Raw genomic sequence first — 23,393 nt, 5'->3', positions numbered from 1 at the left:
GCATTAATCAATAAAACCAAGCTCTTTGTCATTTCTCCCAAACCAGGTCCTTTCCCCATACTCCCTATGTTGGCTAACGATACCACTAACCTTTCAAGCACCCAGACCTGAAATATCTTCAGACCTCTCTTCATATGAAAATATTTATACCACTCTGTCTCTCCACTCCTAGTATTCTCACTATAGACAGAAGATTCTCACATCATCTCACTATTTTAATTTTTCCTTCCAAGGCAAAAGCTATTTTTTTTCTAGTTTTAGTTCTAGATTGTTCTCCCCTCACAAATTAGGCACTGTTAGTAATGTTTCAGAACATCAAGGCTACTTAATTTTACCTATATATTTACTATCATTCCTTCTTGATTTAAGTTCTTCCTTCTGCCTAAAGTATGCATACTTTTGCTGGTAAAAAACTCTCAGTTTTTGCTGGTCTGAAATGGTTTTAATATGTTCTCTTTCTAGAAAGTTTTGCTGGACGTTGGTTTCTACTTTGACAGTTATTTTCCCTCAGCACATGACAAATGACAGTCAACTGTTTTCTGGCTTCCATTCTTCCTATTAATAAGTCACCTTTCAGTGTAACTGCCGTTCATTTTTTTGGTAGGTAACTTCTTTTTTCTCTCTGCCTTCTTTTAGAACTTCTCGTGTGTGTGTGCGTGTGTGTGTGTGTGTGTGTGTGCATGTGTGTGTGTTCTGAATTTTGCAATGATGGAATCTAAGGGTGGATTTCTTTTTCTTTAATCTGCTTGGGATTCAGTGGGCTTTCTGGATATCAGTTGGTATTTTTCATCAGTTCTGTAAAGTTCTATTTTACAGCCATTATCTCCTCAAATATTGCCTGTTTTCCCTTTTATTATTTCCTTTTGGAACTTCAGTTAAATTCATGTTAAACTTTTTTCTTTACTCTCCAACTTTTTCGATCCCTCTTTCTTAACTTCCATCTCTTTTTCTCTCTGCAAAACATTACGGACAATTTCTTTGGATCTACATTCTGGTTCGCAGATTCTGTCTCTCAACTGCTATTTAGTATGTGCATCAGGTTTTAAATCTGTGGTTATTTTTTCATCTTTAGAAGTTCTATTTTTCAAATCTGCATGATTATTCTTTTAATTCTCTTTTCCCCAACCATTTTCCCAAGCTTCTATTTCATTTCTTTAAGCATAGTAAACATATTTTTTATATCTGATAAATAATAGCTCCAAGCTCTGAAGCCTTTGTGGGTTTCTTCTGCTGTGTACTTTTTGCTGCAGCTTCTCCTTCATAGTGCCTTGTTTCTGCGCAAGTTTTGTGGATTTTTGACTATGCACTGCTCAATATCCTTGGAATTTTATCTGTGGGAATCATTTGAGGCCCTAGAGAATTTGAATTTACCTCTATCAGTCACCTGGGACCACTTTACATTTTCACTTGAGGTTTCTAAGTCCACATATGTAGCATTAATTTAGATAAAAAACTAAATGAGTACTCTATGATTTCAATTATATGACATTCTGGAAAAGGCAAAAGTATGGAGAAAGTAAAAAGATCAGTGGCTGCCAAGGGTGGGGATGAGGTAAGGGATGAATATGCAGAGTACAAAGGATTTTTAGGGCAGTGAATACTTTGTATTTATTTTCCATAATGATGGATACATATCATTATACTTTTATCTAAACCCATAAAATGCACAAGATCAAGAGTGAAACATAAGGTAAACTATGACTTTGGGTGATTATGATGTAGGTTCATCAGTCTTAACAAATGTAACAGTCGGGGGTGGGGGGGGATGCTGATAATGGAAGAGGCTATGGCCATGTCAGGGGCAAAGTGTATATGGAGAATCTGTACCTTCCTCTCAATTTTGCTATGAACTTTAAACTGCTCTAAAAAATTAAGTCTAAAAAAAAAAAAAAAATTAAGTCTTATTTTTTTAAAAATTTAACTAAATGAGGACCTAAAGATTCCACACGAAAAAAATATTAGAATAGATAAATTCAGGTAAGCTGCAGGATACAAAAACAACACATATAAATCAGTTGCATTTTCAAACACTAACAATGAAATATTAAAAAACGAAACTAAGAAACAATCCCATTTACAATAGCATCAGAAAGAATACTTAGGAATAAACTTAACCAAAGAGATGAAAGACTTGTACACTGAAAACTACAAAACACTGCTGAAAGAAATTAAAACACAAATAAATAGAAAGACCTCCCATGTTAATGAATTGTAAGACTTACTATTGCTACGATGTAAATACTACTCAAGGCAATCTATGGATTCAATGTAATTCCTATTAGAATTCCAAAGATGATTCTGCTAAGTGAAACAAGTCAGTCACAAAAGATAAATACAAATGATTCCACTTGTATGAAGTATCTAAAGTAGTCAAATTCATAGAAACAGAATGTAGAATGGCAGTTACCAGGTGCTGGGAGGAGGGGGAATGGAGAGTTATTGTTTAATGGGTATGGAGTTTTAGTTTGGGAAGATAAAAAAAAGTTCTAGAGTTGGATGGTGGTGATGGTTGCACAACAATATGAATGTACTTAATGCCACTAAACTGTACAGTTAAAATGGCCAAATGGTCAATTTTATGTTATTTATAGTTTACCACAATTTAAAACAAACAAACAAACAAAAACTCTATGAGGGCCCTCTTGTGGTTATACATTCCCAGGGAAGATTTATTTTCTCTCTCCCCCAACTCCCTGTGCCAAGGTCAAGACACGCATCCCACCTCCATGGTCATATTTATTTCTCACTTACCCTTACACTGGAAGAGTAACACTTTGGGGTCTCTGCTTTATGCAGTTTTCCTATTAGATTTCTGACTCTGGACAGACCCTAGGTTTTATCTCTTGAGCCTAGCCATACCTAACAGAAGCAAATGTTCAAGGTCTCTAAGGACGGTCAGAAACCTTCAAATGAAAGCTGGTTTTAATGTCTGCTTACCTCTCGGGATTCCTACTGAAGGGAAGCAGAATGTGCTACCCCAGAATATGTCACTCCGGCATATAACTTACTTTGAATTAAAGCTTACTTGAGAAACAGTGGTGAAGAACACTCTGACCCTCCTTTGTTCCCCCGCTCCCCAAAAGCAGGAGATAAATCTCCCATGTGAAAGGTACCCGTCCCAGTACCAGGAGGGTGGAAGGCATCCTTATCACCAGAGATAGGGAATTTAGGGCCAAGAATGCTTGGCCCTAACAAACCTTATTACTTCTTCACCAGTTCACTACCCCAAGCCCGAACTCCTTTGTCTCGTCAGTTCTTCACAAATTTATTGTTTCTTTGTCTTAAAGGTATAAAAGATTCCTGCTTTGGTTACTTCTTGGAGTCTCATTTTTTTATGGGGCTCCCATATACAAAATTAAATTTGTTTTTCCCCTGTTAATTTGTCTTAAATCAATTTAATTACTAGCCCAAACAAAGACCCTAGAAGGGAAGAAGGGAACATTTTTTTCTCCCCCACACTACTTTCACTTCTTTTTTTTTGGAATCTGAAATTTTTCTTACTCAGTGATTCCTTTCAAAAGATACATTCTAAAATGCTTAAACCTGTAGTTTAGTTGTTTCAATTGGGAGAGCTCTTAGGGGCTTGTTATACACTGAAAATGGCATTTAGCATATTATGGTATTTTCTGTGTGCTAGCTGAGTGATGTGGGGCTAGTCAATTCACCTTTCTACCTTAGTTTCCAGCTGCACAGCAGGATTTCAATACTTATTTCACAGAGTTGTTGAGACTAGCACATACCGAGCACTTGGTAATTATACCTTATAAGAATCCCTTTTTTCTAATCCTGGGTTACATTTTTTTATTATTTATATTATTTTTACCACTGATACTGACATTTCTGATAGAGAATTTAAGCATCTTTTTTGGTTGTTAGTATTGATTGGGGGCTGAAGGCAAACAGTTTGCTTGATTGGACTCTATATTTTCTGTGACTTTATAGTCTCTCAGTTGATAAGAAGTACTCTTATTCCAAACATATTTACAGTAAGGTGGAGATTATGTTGGAATAACTTTGAAAAATTCTTTCTAAGGTCATAGAAGTAAAATTTTTAAATTCATTTTTTATACATTTTATATCAGTAAGAAACTTTTTTTGAAGATTAAAGCTCAATTGTTATGTACTTTCTGAAGGCTTTCTGACTCTCCTCCTGGAGAGACTTAGTTGTTCCTTCCCTAAAGCTCCCATGTACCTTATATATACCTCTGCTGTATCACTTACCACACTGAATTGTAATTATTTATTTACATTTTTTTATCTCAATTAGAGTGTGATCTCCTTGCAATATAGACCCTGTGACTGTCGTCTTAGTATCTCTCTAGGGGCTGGCACATATAAAAGGCAATTTGTAAATATATATTAACGCTGATCAAATTTTTCATTACTTTCTTACACTGACTCTTTAAACATATGACATGTGCTCTCTTTCATGCATCCTTTTTCTGTCCCTCTGATAAGTAATTCCATCCAATTTGTAAAGTTCTATTCTCCATACACTTACCCACAAACTGTGGGTGGGGGGGTTGAAAAAAACACCAGGAAAGTGAGATTTTTTAATACTCTGTCCAGTTACTGACGGGTCAATAAGATAAAAAGTCAATAAGGGGCTTCCCTGGTGGCGCAGTGGTTGAGAATCCGCCTGCCAATGCAGGGGACATGGGTTCGAGCCCTGGTCTGGGAAGATCCCACATGCCGCGGAGCAACTAGGCCCGTGAGCCACAATTACTGAGCCTGCGCATCTGGAGCCTGTGCTCCGCAACAAGAGAGGCCACGATAGTGAGAGGCCCGCGCACCGCGATGAAGAGTGGCCCCCGCTTGCCACAACTAGAGAAAGCCCTCGCACAGAAACTAAGACCCAACACAGCCATAAATAAATAAATAAATAAATAAATATTTAAAAAAAAAAAAAGTCAATAAGGACACAGAAGGTATGAAAAGGACATTTTATACCTTTTACCTACCAGACAGCTAACAAACTGTTGTATTTTTTCAAGCAAACAGAACACTTATGAAAACTGATCATATGTTAGGCCACATTCTTTGCCCAAAGGCACTTAAGTCAGAAATCAACAACAATAACTGGAAAACCTGCATATGATTAGAATTTCTTTTTCTAAACAACTGTCAGTCAAAAGGGAAATCAAAATGAAAATTAGAAAATTCTTCAGACTGCACAATAACCATACTATACATCCAAACTTGTGACACTCAACTAAAGCAACATTTAGAGAGAAATGTATAATCTTAAACGCATATGCTGGAAAAGCTCAAAGTTAATGGGCTTAGCATCTCAATTACAAAGTTAAAAAAGGAACAAGAGGGAACTCCCTGGCGGTCCAGTGGTTAGGACTCTGGGCTCTCACTGCCGAGGGCCAGGGTTCAATCCTTGGTAAGGGAACTAAGAACTAAGATTCCCACAAGCCGTGCGGCATGGCCAAAAAAAAAAAAGGGAACAAGAAAATAAACTCAAAGAAAGAAAAAAAAGAAATAATAAAAGTAAGAGCTGATATAAATAAAATAGGAAACAAGTACCAACTTATGGTTACCAAGGGGGAAGGGCGGGCGAGGGGGGGATAAATAGGGAGATTGGGATTGACATATACATACTACTATATATAAAATAGATAACTAATAAGAACCTACTGGGGGCTTCCCTGGTGGCGCAGTGGTTGAGAATCTGCCTGCCAATGCAGGGAACACGGGTTCGAGCCCTGGTCTGGGAAGATCCCACATGCTGCAGAGCAACTAGGCCCGTGAGCCACAACTACTGAGCCTGCGCGTCTGGAGCCTGTGCTCCGCAACAAGAGAGGCCGCAACAGTGAGAGACCCGCGCACCGCGATGAAGAGTGGCCCCCGCTCGCCACAACTAGAGAAACCCCTCGCACAGAAAAGAAGACCCAACACAGCCAAAAAAAAAAAAAAGAACCTACTGTATAGCACAGTGAACTCTACTCAACACTCTGTAATGACCTACATGGGAACAGAATCTAAAAAAGAGTGGATATATATATATGTATAACTGATTCACTTTGCTGTACAGCAGAAACTAACACAACATTGTAATTCAACTATACTCCAATAAAAATTAACATATAAAAAAAAGAAAACAAGTACCAATCCAAAAAGCTGGTTTTTTGAAGAGATTAAAAAACAAATAAACTGGGACTTCCCTGGTGGTCCAGTGGTTAAGACTCCACGTTTCCAATGCAGGGGGAGCTGGTTCCATCCCTGATCAGGGAACTAAGATCCTGAATGCCACGTGGCATGACCAGAAAAACCCAAAAAAGAAAAAAACAAACTTCTAGCCAGGTTGATTAAGAAACAAAGAAAAATGATACAAATGATGGTCAGAATGAAAAAGAAGACAAAAATGCAGATGCTGAACAAATTAAATAGATAATAAAAAGATATTACAGATAATAAAAAGATATTACAAAGAAAATAAATTTGAAAAGTTACACTAAATAAATTTGTAGAAAAATGCAACTTCAAATTTTCAATCAAAATCAAATTCTCCTCTAAATTGTTCAAAAGATTTAAGGCAATGGCAATCAAAATCCCAATATGAATTTCTGTAGAATTTGACAAACTTATTCTAAAATTTATATTGAAAAGCAAAGCTCCAAAAATAACTGACAAACTCTTGAAGAAAAACAGTAAGATGAGGGGACTTACTGTATATTGTCTCATTATAAAGCTATTATAATTACAACAGTGTAGCATTAACACAGGGCACATAAACTTAGTGAAGCATGACAGAGAAGCCAGATACAGGCTCACACACACCCTGAAATTTCACATTTGACAGAGGCAGCACTGAGAATAAACTTTTCAGTGAATTGTGCTGACATAATTGGATATACATACGGGTAAAAAATGAGATTCGATCTCTGTATCACATTCTACATGGAAATCAGTTCTAGGTGGATAAAAACCATTTGAAAGGCAAAACTTTAAAACTCTGAAAAGATAATATAAGAGTTTATTTTATAGCTTCCAATAGGGAAGCGTTTTATAAACAAGACACGGAGAGTCTCACACCATTAAAGGAAAAGATTGGTAAATTTGATAATATTAAAATTAAGAATCTCAGTTATCAAAAGACACCATGAAAACTGGAAGAAGATATTTGCAACCCAAATAACCAATAAAGGATTAATGTCCAAAATATATAAAGAACTCACGAACCAATAAAAAACAAACCACTGAATTTTTAATTTATTTTTTTTGATGTGGACCATTTTTAAAGTCTTTATTGAATTTGTTACAATATTGCTTCTGTTTTATGTCTTTGGTTTTTTGGCCATGAGGTATGTGGGATCTTAGTTCCCTGACCAGGCATGGACCCTGCACCCCCTGCATTGGAAGTATTAACCACTGGACTGCCAGAGAAGTCCCCAAACCACTGAATTTTTAAAAGGGCAAAAGACATGAACAGGTAATCCCTGAATAAGAAATGCAATCCATAAACATAAACACTATTCAGCCTTATTAGTAATTAGAAAAATGCAAATTAAAATCACAAAGAAATACATTTCACACTCACGGGAGTAACAAAAATTAAAGTTCTTAAATAGGAATCATTGGTTCAAGGGCATTCTTATTCACTGCTAGCAGAATATAAATTGTGCAACCATTCTGAAAAACAACTCAACTTCCCAGAGTGTCTCAGTTTTCTACTGCTACTTGTATGGGTTAAAGTGTGTCCCTAAAAAAAAGATATACTGAAGTCCTAACCCTCAGTACCTTAGAATGTGACTTCATTGGAAATTAGGTCTTTACAGAGGTAATTAGATTAAAATGAGGTGATTAGGGTGGGCACTAGTCCAATATGCCTGGGGTATTTATAAAAAGGGTAAATTGAGACACAAAGACAGGCACAGAGAGAAGACTATATGAAGAGACATGGAGAGAGTGCCATGTGAAGATGAAGGCAGAGATGGGGTGACACATCTAAAAGCCAAAAAATGCCAAAGGTTGCCAGTAAACCACCAGAAGCTAGGAGACAGGCATGGAACAGATTCCGCCTCAGAGTGCTCGGAAGGAACCAACCCTGGGGACAGTCTGATCCGGACTTGTAGACTCCAGAACTGTGAGACAATAAATTTCTGCTGTTTAAGCCACCCAATTTGTAGTATTTTGTCACAGCAACCCATGTCAACTGTTACAGCAGTTAATGCAAACTAATACATTCCTGTAACAAATTACCACAAACTCAGTCACATAAAACAACACACATTTAACATCTTACAGTTCTGTGGGTCAGAAGTCTGACAAAGGTCTCACTGAGCTAAAATCAAGGTATTGGAAGGGCTTTGTTACTTTCGAGGACTATAAGGAAAAATGCATTTCCTTGTCTTTTCCAGCTTCTAGAGGCTGCCTGCTTTCATTGGCTCCTGGCCTTCTCGCATTGTGAAAGCCAAAGGTGGACTGAGTGAGTGTTTCTCACATTATATTACTCTAATCCTACTTCCATTGTCACTTCTCCTTCTCTGATCTCTTCTGTCTCCCTCTTCCACGTTTTAAAGACCCTGTGACACTGGGTCTACTTAGATAATCCTGGATACCTGGATAATCTCCCCATCTCAAGGTCCTTAACTTAATCCCACCTGCAAAGTCTCTTTTGCCAGGCAGGATAACATACCCACAAATTCCAGAAATTAGAACATGGACATCTTTACGGTACCATTATTCTGCCTATCATACATAGTAAAGTTGAATATGAGCATACCTTGCAGCTCAGCAATTCTACTTCTAGATGTGTGCATGCCCCTAGGAGACATTTACAAAAAATTTCATAGCAGCATTGTGCTTAATAGCAAACAACTGAAAACCACCCACAGGTCCATGAACAGTGGAATGGATAAATTTTATTATGTTCATACAATGAAACACTATACAGCATTGAAAAAAATGAACTACATCTATCCACATCAACATGAATGAATCTCAAACGTCAAGAAAAAAAAAAGTTACAGAAGAATTCATACAGCATGATTCTATTTACTTAAAGTTCATAAGCAGACAATACTGACAACATATTATTTAGATTATTTAGTAATATGTTCAGGGGAGTTACAACGATAAGCAAGGGAATGAACGCAAAAAGAAAAAAATCAAGATAGATGTGTTGTCTCTGGGGCAGAGAGAAGGGGATGCAAAAGAGGTTACACAAAGGAAATGAGTGGTAAGTACCTGACATTTTTCTTTTTTTGTTTTCTTTTCTTCCTTAAACCATATAAAAATATACATATGTACATTCTTTTATGTATGGCATTTCTCATTAACAAATTTAAATGCCAACTAAATAAATTTAAAATATACTGAAAGCAAGTTGTACGAAATGTAAGGAAGCAGTCAAACAATGTACTCTATCTGATGGAGGAGGGAAAATCTATAAAGATAAGATAACCTTCCAGGTCAATCAATACTGGAGAAAAAGTTCTAGGTTGTAAAAGAAAAAGTGGGAAACAATCCTCTTCCCCAAGTTCTAAGAACAGGTTTCTAACAATCTCTTAAATAAACATTAATCAGTTTGTAAATAATAAGGTGAACAATTATAAACTATTATAATTATAATAAACTTAATAATAAAAATACAATAAAATAAATATTATATATATATAATTAAACAAATAAATATAATAAAAATAATTATAATTATTATAAACCATAATTATAATTGTTTATACACAATTATATACAGTTATAAACTGTCAGGAACTACCCACAGACAGAACCCAGCTCTACTAAAGTTTTGCTTGGCTAACAGGGTTGTTCAGTTTGTTTTATTTAAACTGAAAGCCCTTAGGCAAAGTAGGCAACAGTTCACTTCCATTCTTCCTTACCTCCCCTCCTCCCTCAACGTATAACATAAATAGGCTATGTGGCTGGCCTCTTAAGGCACCTGAGTTTCAGACCAGCTGCATCCTGACAAGTCACCCTGAAATAATGATATCAGGTACCAAGTTTATCTTCAAGGTCATCATGAACTATGTGATTTCAAGAGTACCTCCTACCTCTCACTCCCCTCTCTCCCACCACCACCCTCAACCGCTTTTACTCAGGGACATTGTTTATCACATAATTAGAGATAGCTGGCAAATTAAGAACAGCCTTGGAAAACTATGACTGCAGGTGCATATGCTCTTAACGGAAAGTACAGGTGAACTAGGAGTCAAGACCTAGGTTCTAGTCCCTGTATCCCAAAACCTCGTGGCATAACCTAGAGACAATATTCTTCTCTCTCTGGAGTTGAATTTTTTTCCTTTCTATAAAATGAGCAGATTTCAATTAGATAAACTCCAAATCTCTTCTATTTCTTCTATATCTATACAAACATATTTATGTTGAAATAAACTTTTTCAGCAAGTACAGATTCTTCCTGCTTTGGGTGGGGTATAAGAAGGCAGGAGAATGCGCTAGGGAAACAGGCTGACTTGGTAACTGAAAGGGGAGCAGGAAAGAGAATCAGAGAAGCGCCTACCACTGAGGAGGATTAAAAAATCAGAGGACAATGAAAACAAACATCACGAAACTATACTAAAACCAAAGTTTTACTTATGGTTGGCCTTATTTACCTTCCACTCACTGTGGGAAAACAAACTATGGAGATGTTACTATTTCATGTGGTATAATGAAAATATTCTATCACACATCATCACATCACTGCTTGACACAATTTGTCAACTTTTATTTTTAAACCCGGCCAACTCTGCTAGGATGGAGTTTTGTTCTCAGCTTATACATTAATCTGAGCATCACTGTAGTGTCTAAACGCTTCTTAATCTTATATATTTAAAGGAGATTTCAACCAGTGTGAATGGTAAAATCAAAAGAAAAAAGTCTACACGTCAGTAACAATAAGCAGTCCTCAAATAGCTAGAGCGGTGGATGGATGTGGGGAGGTGTTCCGTGACTCCTAACGGCTTTCAACAACAACAAAACAAGGCTAAGAGCAGGTTATTAAGACTTTGCAAGCAAGGGTCAAGGGCATGAACTTTATTTTGTGGACAATGAAAAGCCGTTAGAGATCTTTAAAACAGAGCGAGTGATTTGATCAAATCTGTGTTTTTGAAAGATAACTCTGATGGCAAGGGTACATACAATATTTACAAAATAAAGCATAAAAATATTACGTAGGCTGATGTTTCACTACAAAATATTAACATGAAATTAGAATAAAACACTCACTCATTAAATTTCACAAATTCCACAGTATTCTTTAAAAAATTCATAGTGGGTTATGCCTTGCAGATTCCTTAGGGGAATAAATAATCACTTAAACTTTAAAATCTTTTTAAAAAGGCTTCATACTACATGCGTATCCTTTTTTAAACAAAATTAACACTTTAAATAATATTTATGGGTTTTAAGGCCACAGAATTTTTAAATATTTACCTAACCATTTAGAAAGCACTCAGCATTTTAGGTATAGAAAAATATCTCACACACAGACTTATGCCTTTATTTAAAAAACCTTGTATTTACCTTTATAAAAAACCCTGTATATACCTAGCCTATCACACACAAAATGATCTGGTTGACAGCCGAAATTTGCATTGTAGAATGTATAATTAAAATGACAGAAACGTAGCTTGTTAAATTCTGGCCAAAGCATCTTATGTATATGTAAAAAAAAATTTTTTTTACTTCCTATTAGTCTCAGCTGATTCTTCACAAATATACTACAAACTTAGTGCTTCTTTCCATTAACCCACCAAGGTAGAACACAGTCAGCAGTAACTAAACTTTAAACCTAATTATGAAAAATCATATGTTTTACAAACATATGCCACTATTTTTCAATACAGTATCTAACATAACATCCCAAATGTTAAAAATTACTTTGAATCTACTCTCACACAATTAAAAACATTTATATTAATATGAGTTTTCAATTGTTTTTCAAAGATGTTAATAAAAACGTTTAAATTCTTAAGGAAATGAAAGCGTAATAATTTTATCAATCCACAAATCCACATATACGTGTTAAAAGTTCTTTCTCTTCAAATAATACAGAATATTTGTTCATACTTCCCAGTTATCACACCTTGGAAAATATAGGCTAGCAATATCAACATTAAACATTTAAGTAAAACTTCGAGATCTATTAACTTTTGAAGTTTTAGTCATACATTTATTTATACCTTACAAAAAGTGTAAACTAACTAAAAGAAATGAATTCTAGAATTGGAAGGTGGTATAGAATTCACCTACTGGATCCCCTGATTTGACAGGATACTCAGACTCGGAAAGGCTCACCAACTTTTCCAATAAGACGGCAGGGCCAAGACTTTACCCTTGAACCTCTATGAATCCAGGAGACTTTCCCCTGTATCAGCTTCTACCCAAAACCGTTCGTCTCCCTTCACTTTCTGAAACAAGAGAGTGACTTTACAATTATCACACACAAAGTTTAGCACTTCGAAAATTAGAAAATCTCTCAATCTTTTACTTTCATAAAAGTATTGGTTTCCACTTAATTTCTTTCATATAACATACATCCAAACAAAACCACAGATCCACTGTTAAACTTCAGGAAAAAGCATAAGTAAAAATTTTTATTACAGTCTCTGCCAAGTTAAAAATATCTAGTAGTCTCTAGTATTGCCGAAAGAGTATTACGTTATGACACTGAACATTAACCATGTATAAACCCTTGAACTATTAGCATATATTTAAGACCCCCCTCCACCAAGAAAATGCTCCTATTCATAGTGGAATGTGAATAAGGGTTTTCTGCACTAATAAAATATGCCCTTTTTAAAAGCACAAATTTTAAAAGCACAATATTTTCCTCTAATACAAATAACAAAGCTACCTAGCATAACAATGCCGCACCTAGTTAACGGTTGAAAAAAGGTTGCTGTGATGGAAAGAGCACCAGACCAGGATCAAGTAGACCAGGAATTTTCAATTTGTAAGATAACACCCATAATTCACTAGGCCAATATATTGCAATTAAGTTACGTTAAACTGTCACACTGCTAAGCTCAGGAAAATTGTCTACAAATGTGATGAAACTGTGCTAAAACACTTTCCTGGTGTTAAAAAACGCAATATATTTGCAAATAGTCAAATGTCAAACGCTAGCCTAGTCTATGAAAATAGCTGATATGACTCTGCTCTACAGTGAATCTTCTCCTGACAATTTTTCTCTTGATACACATTATTCTGAGCATTATCTATTATCGCTGGCAGTAAACTGAGAAAACAAAAGCCATGATATTTTTTGAACAATTTTTTTCAAGCATTTGGCCAAATAACTACAGACCACAAAGCAGCCTCTGAAAACACTTTTCAGGGAGCAAGGTGTTGTCTCTTTGAGCACTACGGATAGTGTAACAGCTTGTAAATTATATTGAAGAGCAAACAGCATCAGATGTAGTAAGAATAAGAAACTTCTGTTTCAAATATATTGGGTCCCTGGTGTAAAGCATATCACTAATCAAAAAGTCTGAAAACCAATAGTACAGACAGACTCCTACTCTCCTACTTAAGGAAAACCTCTACATTCATCCTTTTAGTTGCTTAGAAGACATCATTGAAAACTGAAAAATCTAGGTTCAAATCCCAGCACTACCACTTACTAGATGTGTGAAGTTGGGTAATCTCTATAAGCCTCAATTTGCTCATCTCTAACTCGAGGTTAATGTCACCTACCATACAGAGTCCTTGTGAGGGTTTAAGACAGTGTAAGTATTTTGCACTTAGTAAATGCTCTGTGAACAGTAGCTATACTTGATGAGTTTCCTAGTGATGTAGAACAGGTGAGATTTCCCTAGGCTATACAAAAATAGAAACTCTTTCCCTAATGATGATTTCCATTCCTTTAAAACACAAAAGCATATAAACCTACAGGAAAAGAAATTGTACAAATGCTTTCGGCATATTTCCAAACATTACTAAGTTTAAAGGTTAAATTGTTACAACATTCTCCTAATTATGCAACAAACACACAGGACCATGAGTTAGTCTGTAAAAGATTATATTAGCCTACACTGCTGAAATTTGGGGTGGAGGCTGGGGGAGAAATCTCTTATAATTATCCCCAACAGTCTTTTCATCTAAATTAACAAGTCTCTGCTCCAAAACTCATCACTGTTTTCTCTTTTTATTATGAGATCTCAGATTTGTCCTCTCAATTATCAAGAATAATGAAACCACACTGATTAAAATTCATATATATATATATTTTTTTCCCCACTCATTCTAATGGCTGTACGCTATCTTTGGGGAGACATCACCATTATAACAGCAACAGATAAATGTCACCAAAAAGCTACACATCAGACTATGCCAAAGTGGGAGTAGTCAATCTATTATACTTCAAATAACTCACTTCATTCTTCTGAGAACGCATCTATTACATTAACAAACTCTTTAAAAAGTGCAATATGCTCAGTCTGCTATTTCATTTCTATTCAAAGATAAATGGTACTTATGCATTTTTTTAAAGCTTCCTGTATTTTAGGAATATCTTTCCAGAATAAAACTTGTCTTTTTTTCACCCTGGAAGTAAACATGCTTTCAAACACGCTAATTCAACTCGGGAACTGAAGCGATAAAACCGCCCTCCCTTCCTTACCAAACTTTGCTTTCTGGTAACATACCTGTTCTCTCGAAATGCAAGGCAGTGAAGGTCTCCTGAACATTTTGCAACTGCCATAGTAACTGGCTGAAGTTTCTCCGAACGACACGCAGCTGGACCTCCTCCGGGGTCTGATCACAGGCACTTTTTCCTCGGCGGTACTGGACAACCGAGGATGATGGGGAGCCTCCCTGATTTGGAAGAAGTGATCCAGCCCCAGGGCCAGCAGGCAGCCGACGCCCCCCACCAGGCAGGACAGCAGCGGCCGGAGGGCTGGAGGCAGCGCCCCGAGGCTGGCGAAGGACACCCACCAGACGAAGCCGGAGAAGAGCAGCACCAGGATGCTGTGCCGGAGCCTCCCCGGCTGCACGAGCGTCAGCAAGCCCACGCAGCTCAGCACCAAGAACAGCCTGCCGGCCACCGCCGGGGGCGTGTGCGGGGCCCGGGCCCCGGCGTCTCCGTCCCCACAAGACCAAGACCCCCACTGCCCCACCAAGAAGTCCCCCAGGTAACAGCAGGCAGGCAGCGCCAGCAGCCACCAGGAGCCGCCGCCGCTCCGGCGCGGCCCGGGGTCCCGCTTGGTCCGGGTCAGGAAGCAGGTGAGGAAGAAGAAGGCACAGGCGATGCTGAAGAGGGGGCTGAGGCTGTGCGAGCAGACGCTCAGCAGGGTCCGCAGCCGGGCGGCCCCGACAGCCCAGCGCTCGGGCCCCGAGCCGAGCAGCAGGGCGAGGACAAAGGCGGCCAGGGCGCCCAGCGAGAGGCGCGCCCGGGAGAAGGGAGAGCCGCGCCGCGGCTGCTGGGGGGAGGCCGGCGGCGGCGGCGGCGGCAGCAACAGCTCCACGTTGCAGAAGCGGCAGAGGTGGAAGAAGAAGCCGCGCGGGGGGTCCTGCCGCAGGGGGCTCACGGAGCCCTTCACGTAGCCGTTCCTCAGACTCTCGAGGGGCGAGCCGGCCCCGTCCGGCGGCTGCGGGTACCGCATGGCTTTGGCGTCTCGCTCGTCCCTCCTCATGGCCGGGACGCGGGGTGGCCGCGGGGGCTCGGCACGCCCCGCTCGGACCGCAGCGGCAGCTCGCGCTCCTTCCCGCCTGGCCCCCGCGCTCGAGGAGCCCCCCGGCTCGGCAGCGCGTCAGGGCTGCGCCCGCCGCCGTGGCCCAGGGTCCCCGCCGCGCGGGCGGAGGAGCGGCGGGGTCCGCGACATGCTGGCTGAGGAGAGGGGCGGAAGGGGCTTCTGCCTGGGACCGCTGCGGCAGGACCCCCTCCTTTTCCCTCGGGCACTTCTCGGGACTGGAGCCTCAGTGTCGCCTCCCAGCTCCCGCGGGCTGCAACAGTTACCTCACGGCTTCAGCCTAGTCCGTTGGGCGCGCGATCGGCTGGCGGGCGCTCCTCCCCCGCGGCCGCCCGGGCCGGGCGCGCGCCCCGCCCGCCGCCAGCCGCCCGCGCGCGCCCGCGCCCCGGCCAGTCCCGCCGCCACCCGCTCCGTGGTTCGCACTGCCGGCCGCCCGCCCGCCGGGAAGCGAGCTGGGGACCCCAGCCGACGAAGCGTGCCCAGACTGGGGAGAGCGCGGCCGCGGCCGCCCGAAGACCCGCCCGGGCTGGGGGAGACGGGAGGGGTCCTTTTCGGACGGAAGGGGGCAAGCCCGCCATCCTGGGACCCCAGGCGCGCAGGTTCCCTTTGGGGTAAGTCACGGACCCCAGGCAGGCTCACCACCCGGGGCGTACGGAAAGAGGATGTTTACTCCCAAGGGGAGTGTCTAGTAGAGAAACCGAGTTGAGGGGGGTAGGCAGCGGGTCCTGCCTCTACCCTCATCCCGGTTTAGGGTGGACCCTTGGACTGTCCGAGCCGAGCTGTGACCTGGTAAAGGGCCAGCCACCACCAAGGTCATGGGGAAGAAACCTTGATCACTGTGTCTAGGTCTGACCTCAACAGCAGCGTGGATTCTTGGGCCACGCAGCAGGCCCTTGCAGTGGCTTTTAGGGAGGAGCATGCACGTGGAGCGCTCGCTGGGAGCATCCTAGTAGATACTACCGCGATTGTCTTCCTCGAGAACCATTTTCATAGGGGAGGAACTACCATTCCATCCTCCCTGCGTCCTTGCCCAACATACCCACTGGTTGACATCTGCAACCGCCTCAAGGAGCACAGAAAATCTGCTGTCGAAAAGTTCTTTCCCCGTGGAAGGCTTTTTCACTGTAACTACATGTTCTAGAGATGGGGAACGGGAGGATTAGGAGTTCTCTCCAAGACCATTGCCCAGTTTGGATCAGTTGGCCATGAAAGAAGCCAAGTAAGATGCTATCTGTGAATTACTGGTGAAACTAGCTACGTGTGGGAGACACTGACTTGAAAGCGGGAAGAACTTTGCTGTACCGAAGGGACTGCTCTGGAATCTAACCAATCATAACTGCCTTAGAGAGTGAACTGTGTTTCCCTCCACCAGACCTCTCCCTTCAACCTCATGACAGAACTTCATTTCTCAAAGAGCTAATTCCACATTTTTCCAGGGAGATCTGAAACCTTACTGTGTGGTAAATCCCACAAACAGGCCCATTTTTCACCAATTAATCTTTGCCCACAGCCATGACCTAAAACAGACCATTTTCATATATGGTCATAGTTCACAATGCATAGCAGAAATCACAGAGAAATTAGCACAAGAATTTGACCAAGATGAAAAAAGACCAGAATTCCCTTTCCTTGTCTGCCTCTTGGGTAAAGGAAAAAATATTTAATAGAGTTTTCAAGTTGGTTAGTCAAATGCTTGCCCTAAAAGATAAAAATCCAAGGGATCTTTTTTCCACCATGACAATTGAAAAAAAAAAAAATCTCATTTCAACAGAACTCAGCAAATACATTTTAAAATGTATTTTAAAATAAACAGACCTCATCACTACCAATCAAAGATTAAAATAGGAAGCTTGGTGGATACATTTTGAGCTTGTACAGAAGCGCATGACAAACTAGTATCAGCATCACTGAAATGCCCATTATAAATTCTCATAGGAAATAATAAATTGCTTTGAAAATCAGAACAAATTCAGATTAAAGTTGTTGTTAATAAATAAATAAATAAAGTTGTTGTTGTTGTTTTAAAAGCTTGGGTTGTCATCTGAGATAGCATAGGCATGGTAATGGAAATAGTAGTGGACTAGAAATCCATTTCATCGTTTCTAGTCCTGGCCCAACCATTCATGTCCAGCATTAAGCAAGTCACATAACTTTTACAGGCCTCAGTGTTCTCAACTGTAAAATGAAGCAATTTAATTTTGATGATCTTAAAATCCCTTCCAGTCTTAAAAACCTCTGATTTCTATATGCCAAAAACATACAGGTATTTTTGGGATCCAAGGATTGCTAACAGCAACCTTTGAATTATTTGTACCACCAAACTAAAGCAAACTCTCAGTGCTGACAAATAAAAATAAAAGGATTTGTATCCAAGGACTATTATCTGGAAAATAAAATGCAAAGCCCTCTTCATACTTCCCAGTTCTCCTTCTCTGAACTGTCTTCCCAGGTCTTTATGAGGCTAAAAGCCCAACTCTTTTAATAACCTTTAGTTGGAGTGCATCCCTCTAGACACCAACTCCAGCACCTGCGAGGACTGCAAAATAAAATGTAAGGACGTGACCAAAGACCATCAGTTTACTTAACTAAAAATATGCACAAAAAGAATCAGCTAGCTATGTTTATAGCAACTCCCTTCTCTGTTTACAGTTTTTGTCAGAGATTAGTAGTAGGCCACATGTCTTAGAGTTCAAATTATTTAGTTATTCTTTTGCCAGATTTAAACAACCAATAGAATTACTTAGCTCTTGTCTTTAGGTTCAAGAATGTATGACCATTATCTGTTGTGGAAAAAAACCCTAAAGTGACAGCCTACCTTTGACTTTTCTCAACACTCTCTACCCCAGCCTCATTTTACCTGACTTTGCCTTCCCGCACGTCTTGACCCATGATCTCTCCACTAGAATCATTCTCCCAGTTTGATGATCCCTGACGTGGGATCCTAGTGCTTACTACCCAGCTCCCAAGTCCTGGTGCAGTGCAACCCCCTGTCTACTTCTCTATTCTGATAATGAGGTCCTTGCCCTCAAGCTCCAAAGACCCAGTTTTCCCACGTGCCCCAGTTTATAGGATGAGAATTTTGTTTTGTTCTCCATTTTAGGTACCCACACCAATAAGCTGCCAATGCTCCAATTAATTACAGAAGAACTAAAATCCTGCCTAGGTCTTTCCAGTCTCAGGGCCAAAAGCTCTGCCCCTCAACATTAGTCTACTGGCTAAGGACCCCATTGGTGGACCTTCTAGACGCCACTGCCTGCCCACCTGTCTAACCTTACAAGCATCAATTGAGATGTCCCATTACTGGGCTCAGCCCAACTGTTAGAACACCCACTTTTTCACCTGGGACCTCTGGTTCTCACCATTGCTTGATTGGAAATTACCCTCTCTGTGAATTCTCTTGTTCTCTCTTTAAACCTTCATCCTCAAAGAAGCTGAAATAACAAATGGGCCTCATATTAGGTCTCAGCAACTCCCCCCACCTGTCCTGTCCTCTGATAAGTCTAACTCCCCATCCTTATACCTTGTGCTTTCAGTCTCTTTTTGAAAAAGAAGATAGGATTCTTTCCTAAACTCTAAAATCCAGATGTAAAGAAAATCCATTTCTAGAGCAGTATTCCCAGAAATTCCCTTAAAAAATTAAATATTTTAAATGGATCTGAGTCCCTACGCCCATTGGTGACCCTATTAGCATGGTATATAAATAGGAAAGGGTGGTAAAGGTGGATGGATGAGGGATAAGACTCTATCCAGTCCTTATCACTGTCCCATGTTCAAGTGACTCCTCAGGATCTGACTCCTCAGCTCAATTTATGGAGCAGCCTCTAAAGAGCAGATGAAAAGCAGGGGATAAATGTTACCAGTTCTTTAAGAGCTTTTTATTACTGTTCTTATTCTATATTGTCACCTCTCAACCATGGTTTTCGAATTTTTTCAAAAGAAATGTCATGCAAATAAAAGCAGACTGCTGTTATTGAGGTGGAGATGTCCCAGCCCAGAGCCTGACTACTGGCAGGTCTCTGACACCTCCTACTCTGACCTGAAGGCCCCTCTTTGGAACCCTTGGGCCAAAAGAAAGGAAGGAAGGAGAGAAAGAGGGAAAGGAAGAAGGCAGGGAGGGAGGAAGGGAAAGAAAAGAAAAAATGTTAAAAAGGAAGGAAAGAATGGAGGGAGGGAGGGAAAGGAAGGAAGGAAGGGAGGGAGGGAGGAAGGAAGAAAGAGAGGAAGGAAGAAAGAAAGAAAGGAAAGAAAGAAAGAAAAAGAAAAAGAAAAGAAATAAAGAAAGAAAAGAAAGAGGGAGGAAGGAAGGAAGGAAGGGAGAGAGGGAGGGAGGAAGAAAGAAAGAAAGAAAAAGAAAGAAAGAAAAAGAAAGAGAAAAAGGAAAAGGAAGAAAAAGAAAGAAAAGGAAGAAAAAGGAAGGAAGGGAGGGAGGAAGGGGAAGGGAGGGAGGGAGGATTTAAAGCCTCTGAAATAGACTATAACAAATGGATTTGAATTGGATTTTGTAAAGTGCTTAGAACTGAGTTCTCTTTCTAAAATGTAACTTTTCAGAATTCCGTAATAAAGCAACCCTAATTTCTCAGGGATAAAGATACAAAGCAGTCTGAAAAATTTTAAATATCAAAGAAATTTTCATGAATAGCCAGTAAATTAAGCAGTATCATTGAGATTCCAAATTCCAAAACTAGAGCCATTCTTTAAGATAGGTGAAAACTTTAAAAGGTCTTGAAAGAATGAAAGAATTAACATTTTCAAACTTACATTTGAAACTAAAAAGAAAGACTGGTCTTTCTCTGGTATAGAAAGGATCATTCTGTTTTCAATGTGCAGTGGCAACTCTGTTGCCTAAGTGTGTCAACACTACCTATTTTCCTTCCAGCTAATACTCATCTCAGAATCTGAACCTCACTTTGACTCACTCTTTAGATCATCTCAACAAGTATTTATTGAGTGTCCTCTATATGCAGAGCACTGTGCTAGATGCTATTTAGAACATTAAAAAACTATAAACTTCTTTAGAAGCTTCCTCAAGCTGCAGCTTTATACGAGAGGTAGGGCCTATGTACGTAGACCATTAAAGAACACAAGAGAATACATGATAAAAACTGTTGGGAACAGTGCTTGAGAACTATTAAAGAAGGAGAGAGTCATTCTTCTCTGGAGTCTTCCTACTGTGTGGTTGTCTCAGCTTGTTTTCAAGATTTGTTTCTCCTCCACCAGTTCCAGTTCTCTCCCCAGTGTCTGGATGGCTGTCTTCCTCTCTCTCTCTTCCCCTCTGTCCACTTTCTTTCTCTTCCCCTCTGTCCACTTTCTCTCTCTCATCTCTATATTTAATCCCTCACTTCTTTTACTTCCTCAACTCTCCTATGCAACCACTCCCTTCTGCCTTCTCTCCCTTAATGAATGCATTCATTCATTCAGTGTTTATCAAGTGCCTGGCATTGTGCTGGGGACTGTGCTAGCTGACAAGGATACATTGATGAAAGGTGTGGTTCCTGCCCTTAAGGGTTCATGGTGAAAGCTAGAAAAGTAAAAAGACTACTAGAGCCCAGTGTAACAGGAGCTGTGATTTAAATGTAAGCAAGCTCAGTGTACTCTGTGAGCTCAGAGGAGGGACACCTAACCCAGACCAAGGGTGGAGTACCAGGCAAGGAGTAATGCTCTTGAGGAATCAGAGAAAGAGATTTCTAAGCTCAGTATTGAAAGATGAGACGTTACCTAAATAAAGTAGGAGAAAAGATAATCTGGGCAAAGGAAGCAAACAAGTTTAAAAATCTGGAGGAATAGTGCATTTAGATAATTACAAGTATTTTATGGCTAGAGTGTAAGGTATGAAGGGGCAAAGTACAAAAGTGTAAGAAATGAGGAGGCTAGAGAAATGGTATGGCCGTAATGTGGAACTGGAGTTTATTGTTACTATTTGTTATACAAAGGTTCATGTTTGTTTACATGGTAAAGTCTTCAATATACTCCTCAAACACAAGAATCCTTAGTCTCCATGCCATGCATAAGTACTCAGTTAATGCTCAAAAATCTTTGAAGTGTGTTTTTATTTCTCAGAACAATTTAAATCAGATTTTTTGGTTGTATGTCCTTAGGTTTTTGTTGTTGTGTTTAATTAGTCAATTAATTTTAACTGAAACTTTCAATACATGATTTAATACAAAAAAGATTCCATTTTGTTACTGAAAAATATTTTTCTTAACATCCATTTGCACAAAATCAGTAAAAGAACACTTTCTCTTAGACTTATAGAAAACGTTACATATATTTATGTTTGATTTAATTTCCAATGTAATGTTTAAGAGACATGTGGGTGAATTTTTTTTTATTCAAGTGATGGTACCTAGATTTCTTTTGCTTTGAAAGAATATATTCTACTACTGTAAGAATTTTTCTTTTTCTATTTCTAGTTTTCAGAGCAACAATTGTATCTATGACACAAATTCACTATGTTTTTACCAAAAGTAACTGGTCAAAGTATTAAATCTATAACTGTTAATCTGAAATTTCCTGGATTTTTTTTTATTAAACCTAAAGGCTGAATCTTGAACAATAAACAGCAATGCAAACTCTTTCCAAGTTTCCTGTTCCCTCCTTAGACAAGCGGTAGTTTCTTCAGCTCTGGCTATCCCAGCAGATCTGAAGGATCACAGCCACGACGGTGGCAGCCTACCGTTGACACTGAACTTGTGGTTAATTGTGGAGTTCTGCCACAAAACCACCTCACTACCACAAGCTGGATTCTTGCCCAGGAGAGTGACAAACTGCCAGGCTAAGCAATGTACAGGAGGCAGCAAGAGCAAACTGTCTTTTATCCCAGACAGCAGTCGTTTCTGGATTCCAAAGGGAGCAGCAGTGGGGCACACCAAAGAAAAATTTAGAAGTATGCTTTCTCCACTAAACCTACTTAAAATGTATTCATGTTGTTTTGTAAGAGAAGCTAAAAAAGATTCATCCAATTCATTATCTAACATCATCCATAAATGCAAGACTATTCATTACTAAATTTTCAAAAATGAGCATTGGGATTGGAAATAAAATTATTACCGTTAACTAGTAAGTGAGCCACCTACATATGATCACTGCAAATAGGAGCAAATAATGTGTCTTTGTATGTGTTACTAAGCTGCACACAGCAGCACGGCAGCTCTGGGAACTTTGAAAGTCAGGGCAGCACGCAGCGAGGGAAGGAAACTTTAGCGTCAGTCGGATCTAGTTACGACTTTGCAGCTGCAGGACCTTGGAGGTTACCTAATGCCTCATGTTACCTACCTCATCTACAAAATCGGGATAACAATGTCCACCTCATAGGGTCATTGTTATGGATTAACTTAATTTAATATGTAAAATGACTACCAATGACTAGATGCTTGGTAAATGTAAATTTAATTTATTTTTCTTATATCCTATCCTCTTAACATTCTCCATCCTTTCAGGACTTTCCAGGATCTATCAATTCTGGGTTTTTCAAAGAAGATCCCCAGATTATATCATCAGTTCAGCTTGTTTTCAAGGCTTGCTTTCAATGCTATTTCATTCAACTAGAACTCTGTCTTCCTAACTACACAAATAGATAAATTAGCAGTTCTCTTTCATCACAGGGCAAACGCTACAGGGATTTTATGCTCTATTCTAATCGTGTACTATAAATGCAAAAAAAAAATTTAATACATTAATTTTTAAAGGAATGACTACACATTATTATCATAATTTTATGGGCCTACATATCTTAGA

General features: G+C 39.6%; 1 protein-coding gene across 1 annotated transcript in view; it reads right to left on the bottom strand.

Moving 5' to 3' along the window:
• PDE3B (phosphodiesterase 3B) overlaps positions 1–15,691 on the bottom strand; it is a 172,429-nt gene extending 156,738 nt beyond the window's left edge. Inside the window, exon 1 of the mRNA XM_036859888.1 lies at positions 14,616–15,691. Within this exon, the coding sequence (XP_036715783.1) occupies positions 14,616–15,602 (987 nt within the window). The 5' untranslated portion in view covers positions 15,603–15,691. The remainder of the gene's footprint in view (positions 1–14,615) is intronic.
• Positions 15,692–23,393: the final 7,702 nt, after the last annotated feature.

This window comes from Balaenoptera musculus, chromosome 8, assembly GCF_009873245.2.
Source record: "Balaenoptera musculus isolate JJ_BM4_2016_0621 chromosome 8, mBalMus1.pri.v3, whole genome shotgun sequence".
Classification (NCBI taxonomy): Eukaryota; Metazoa; Chordata; class Mammalia; order Artiodactyla; family Balaenopteridae; genus Balaenoptera; species Balaenoptera musculus.
This window is presented reverse-complemented; position numbering and strand designations above follow the sequence as displayed.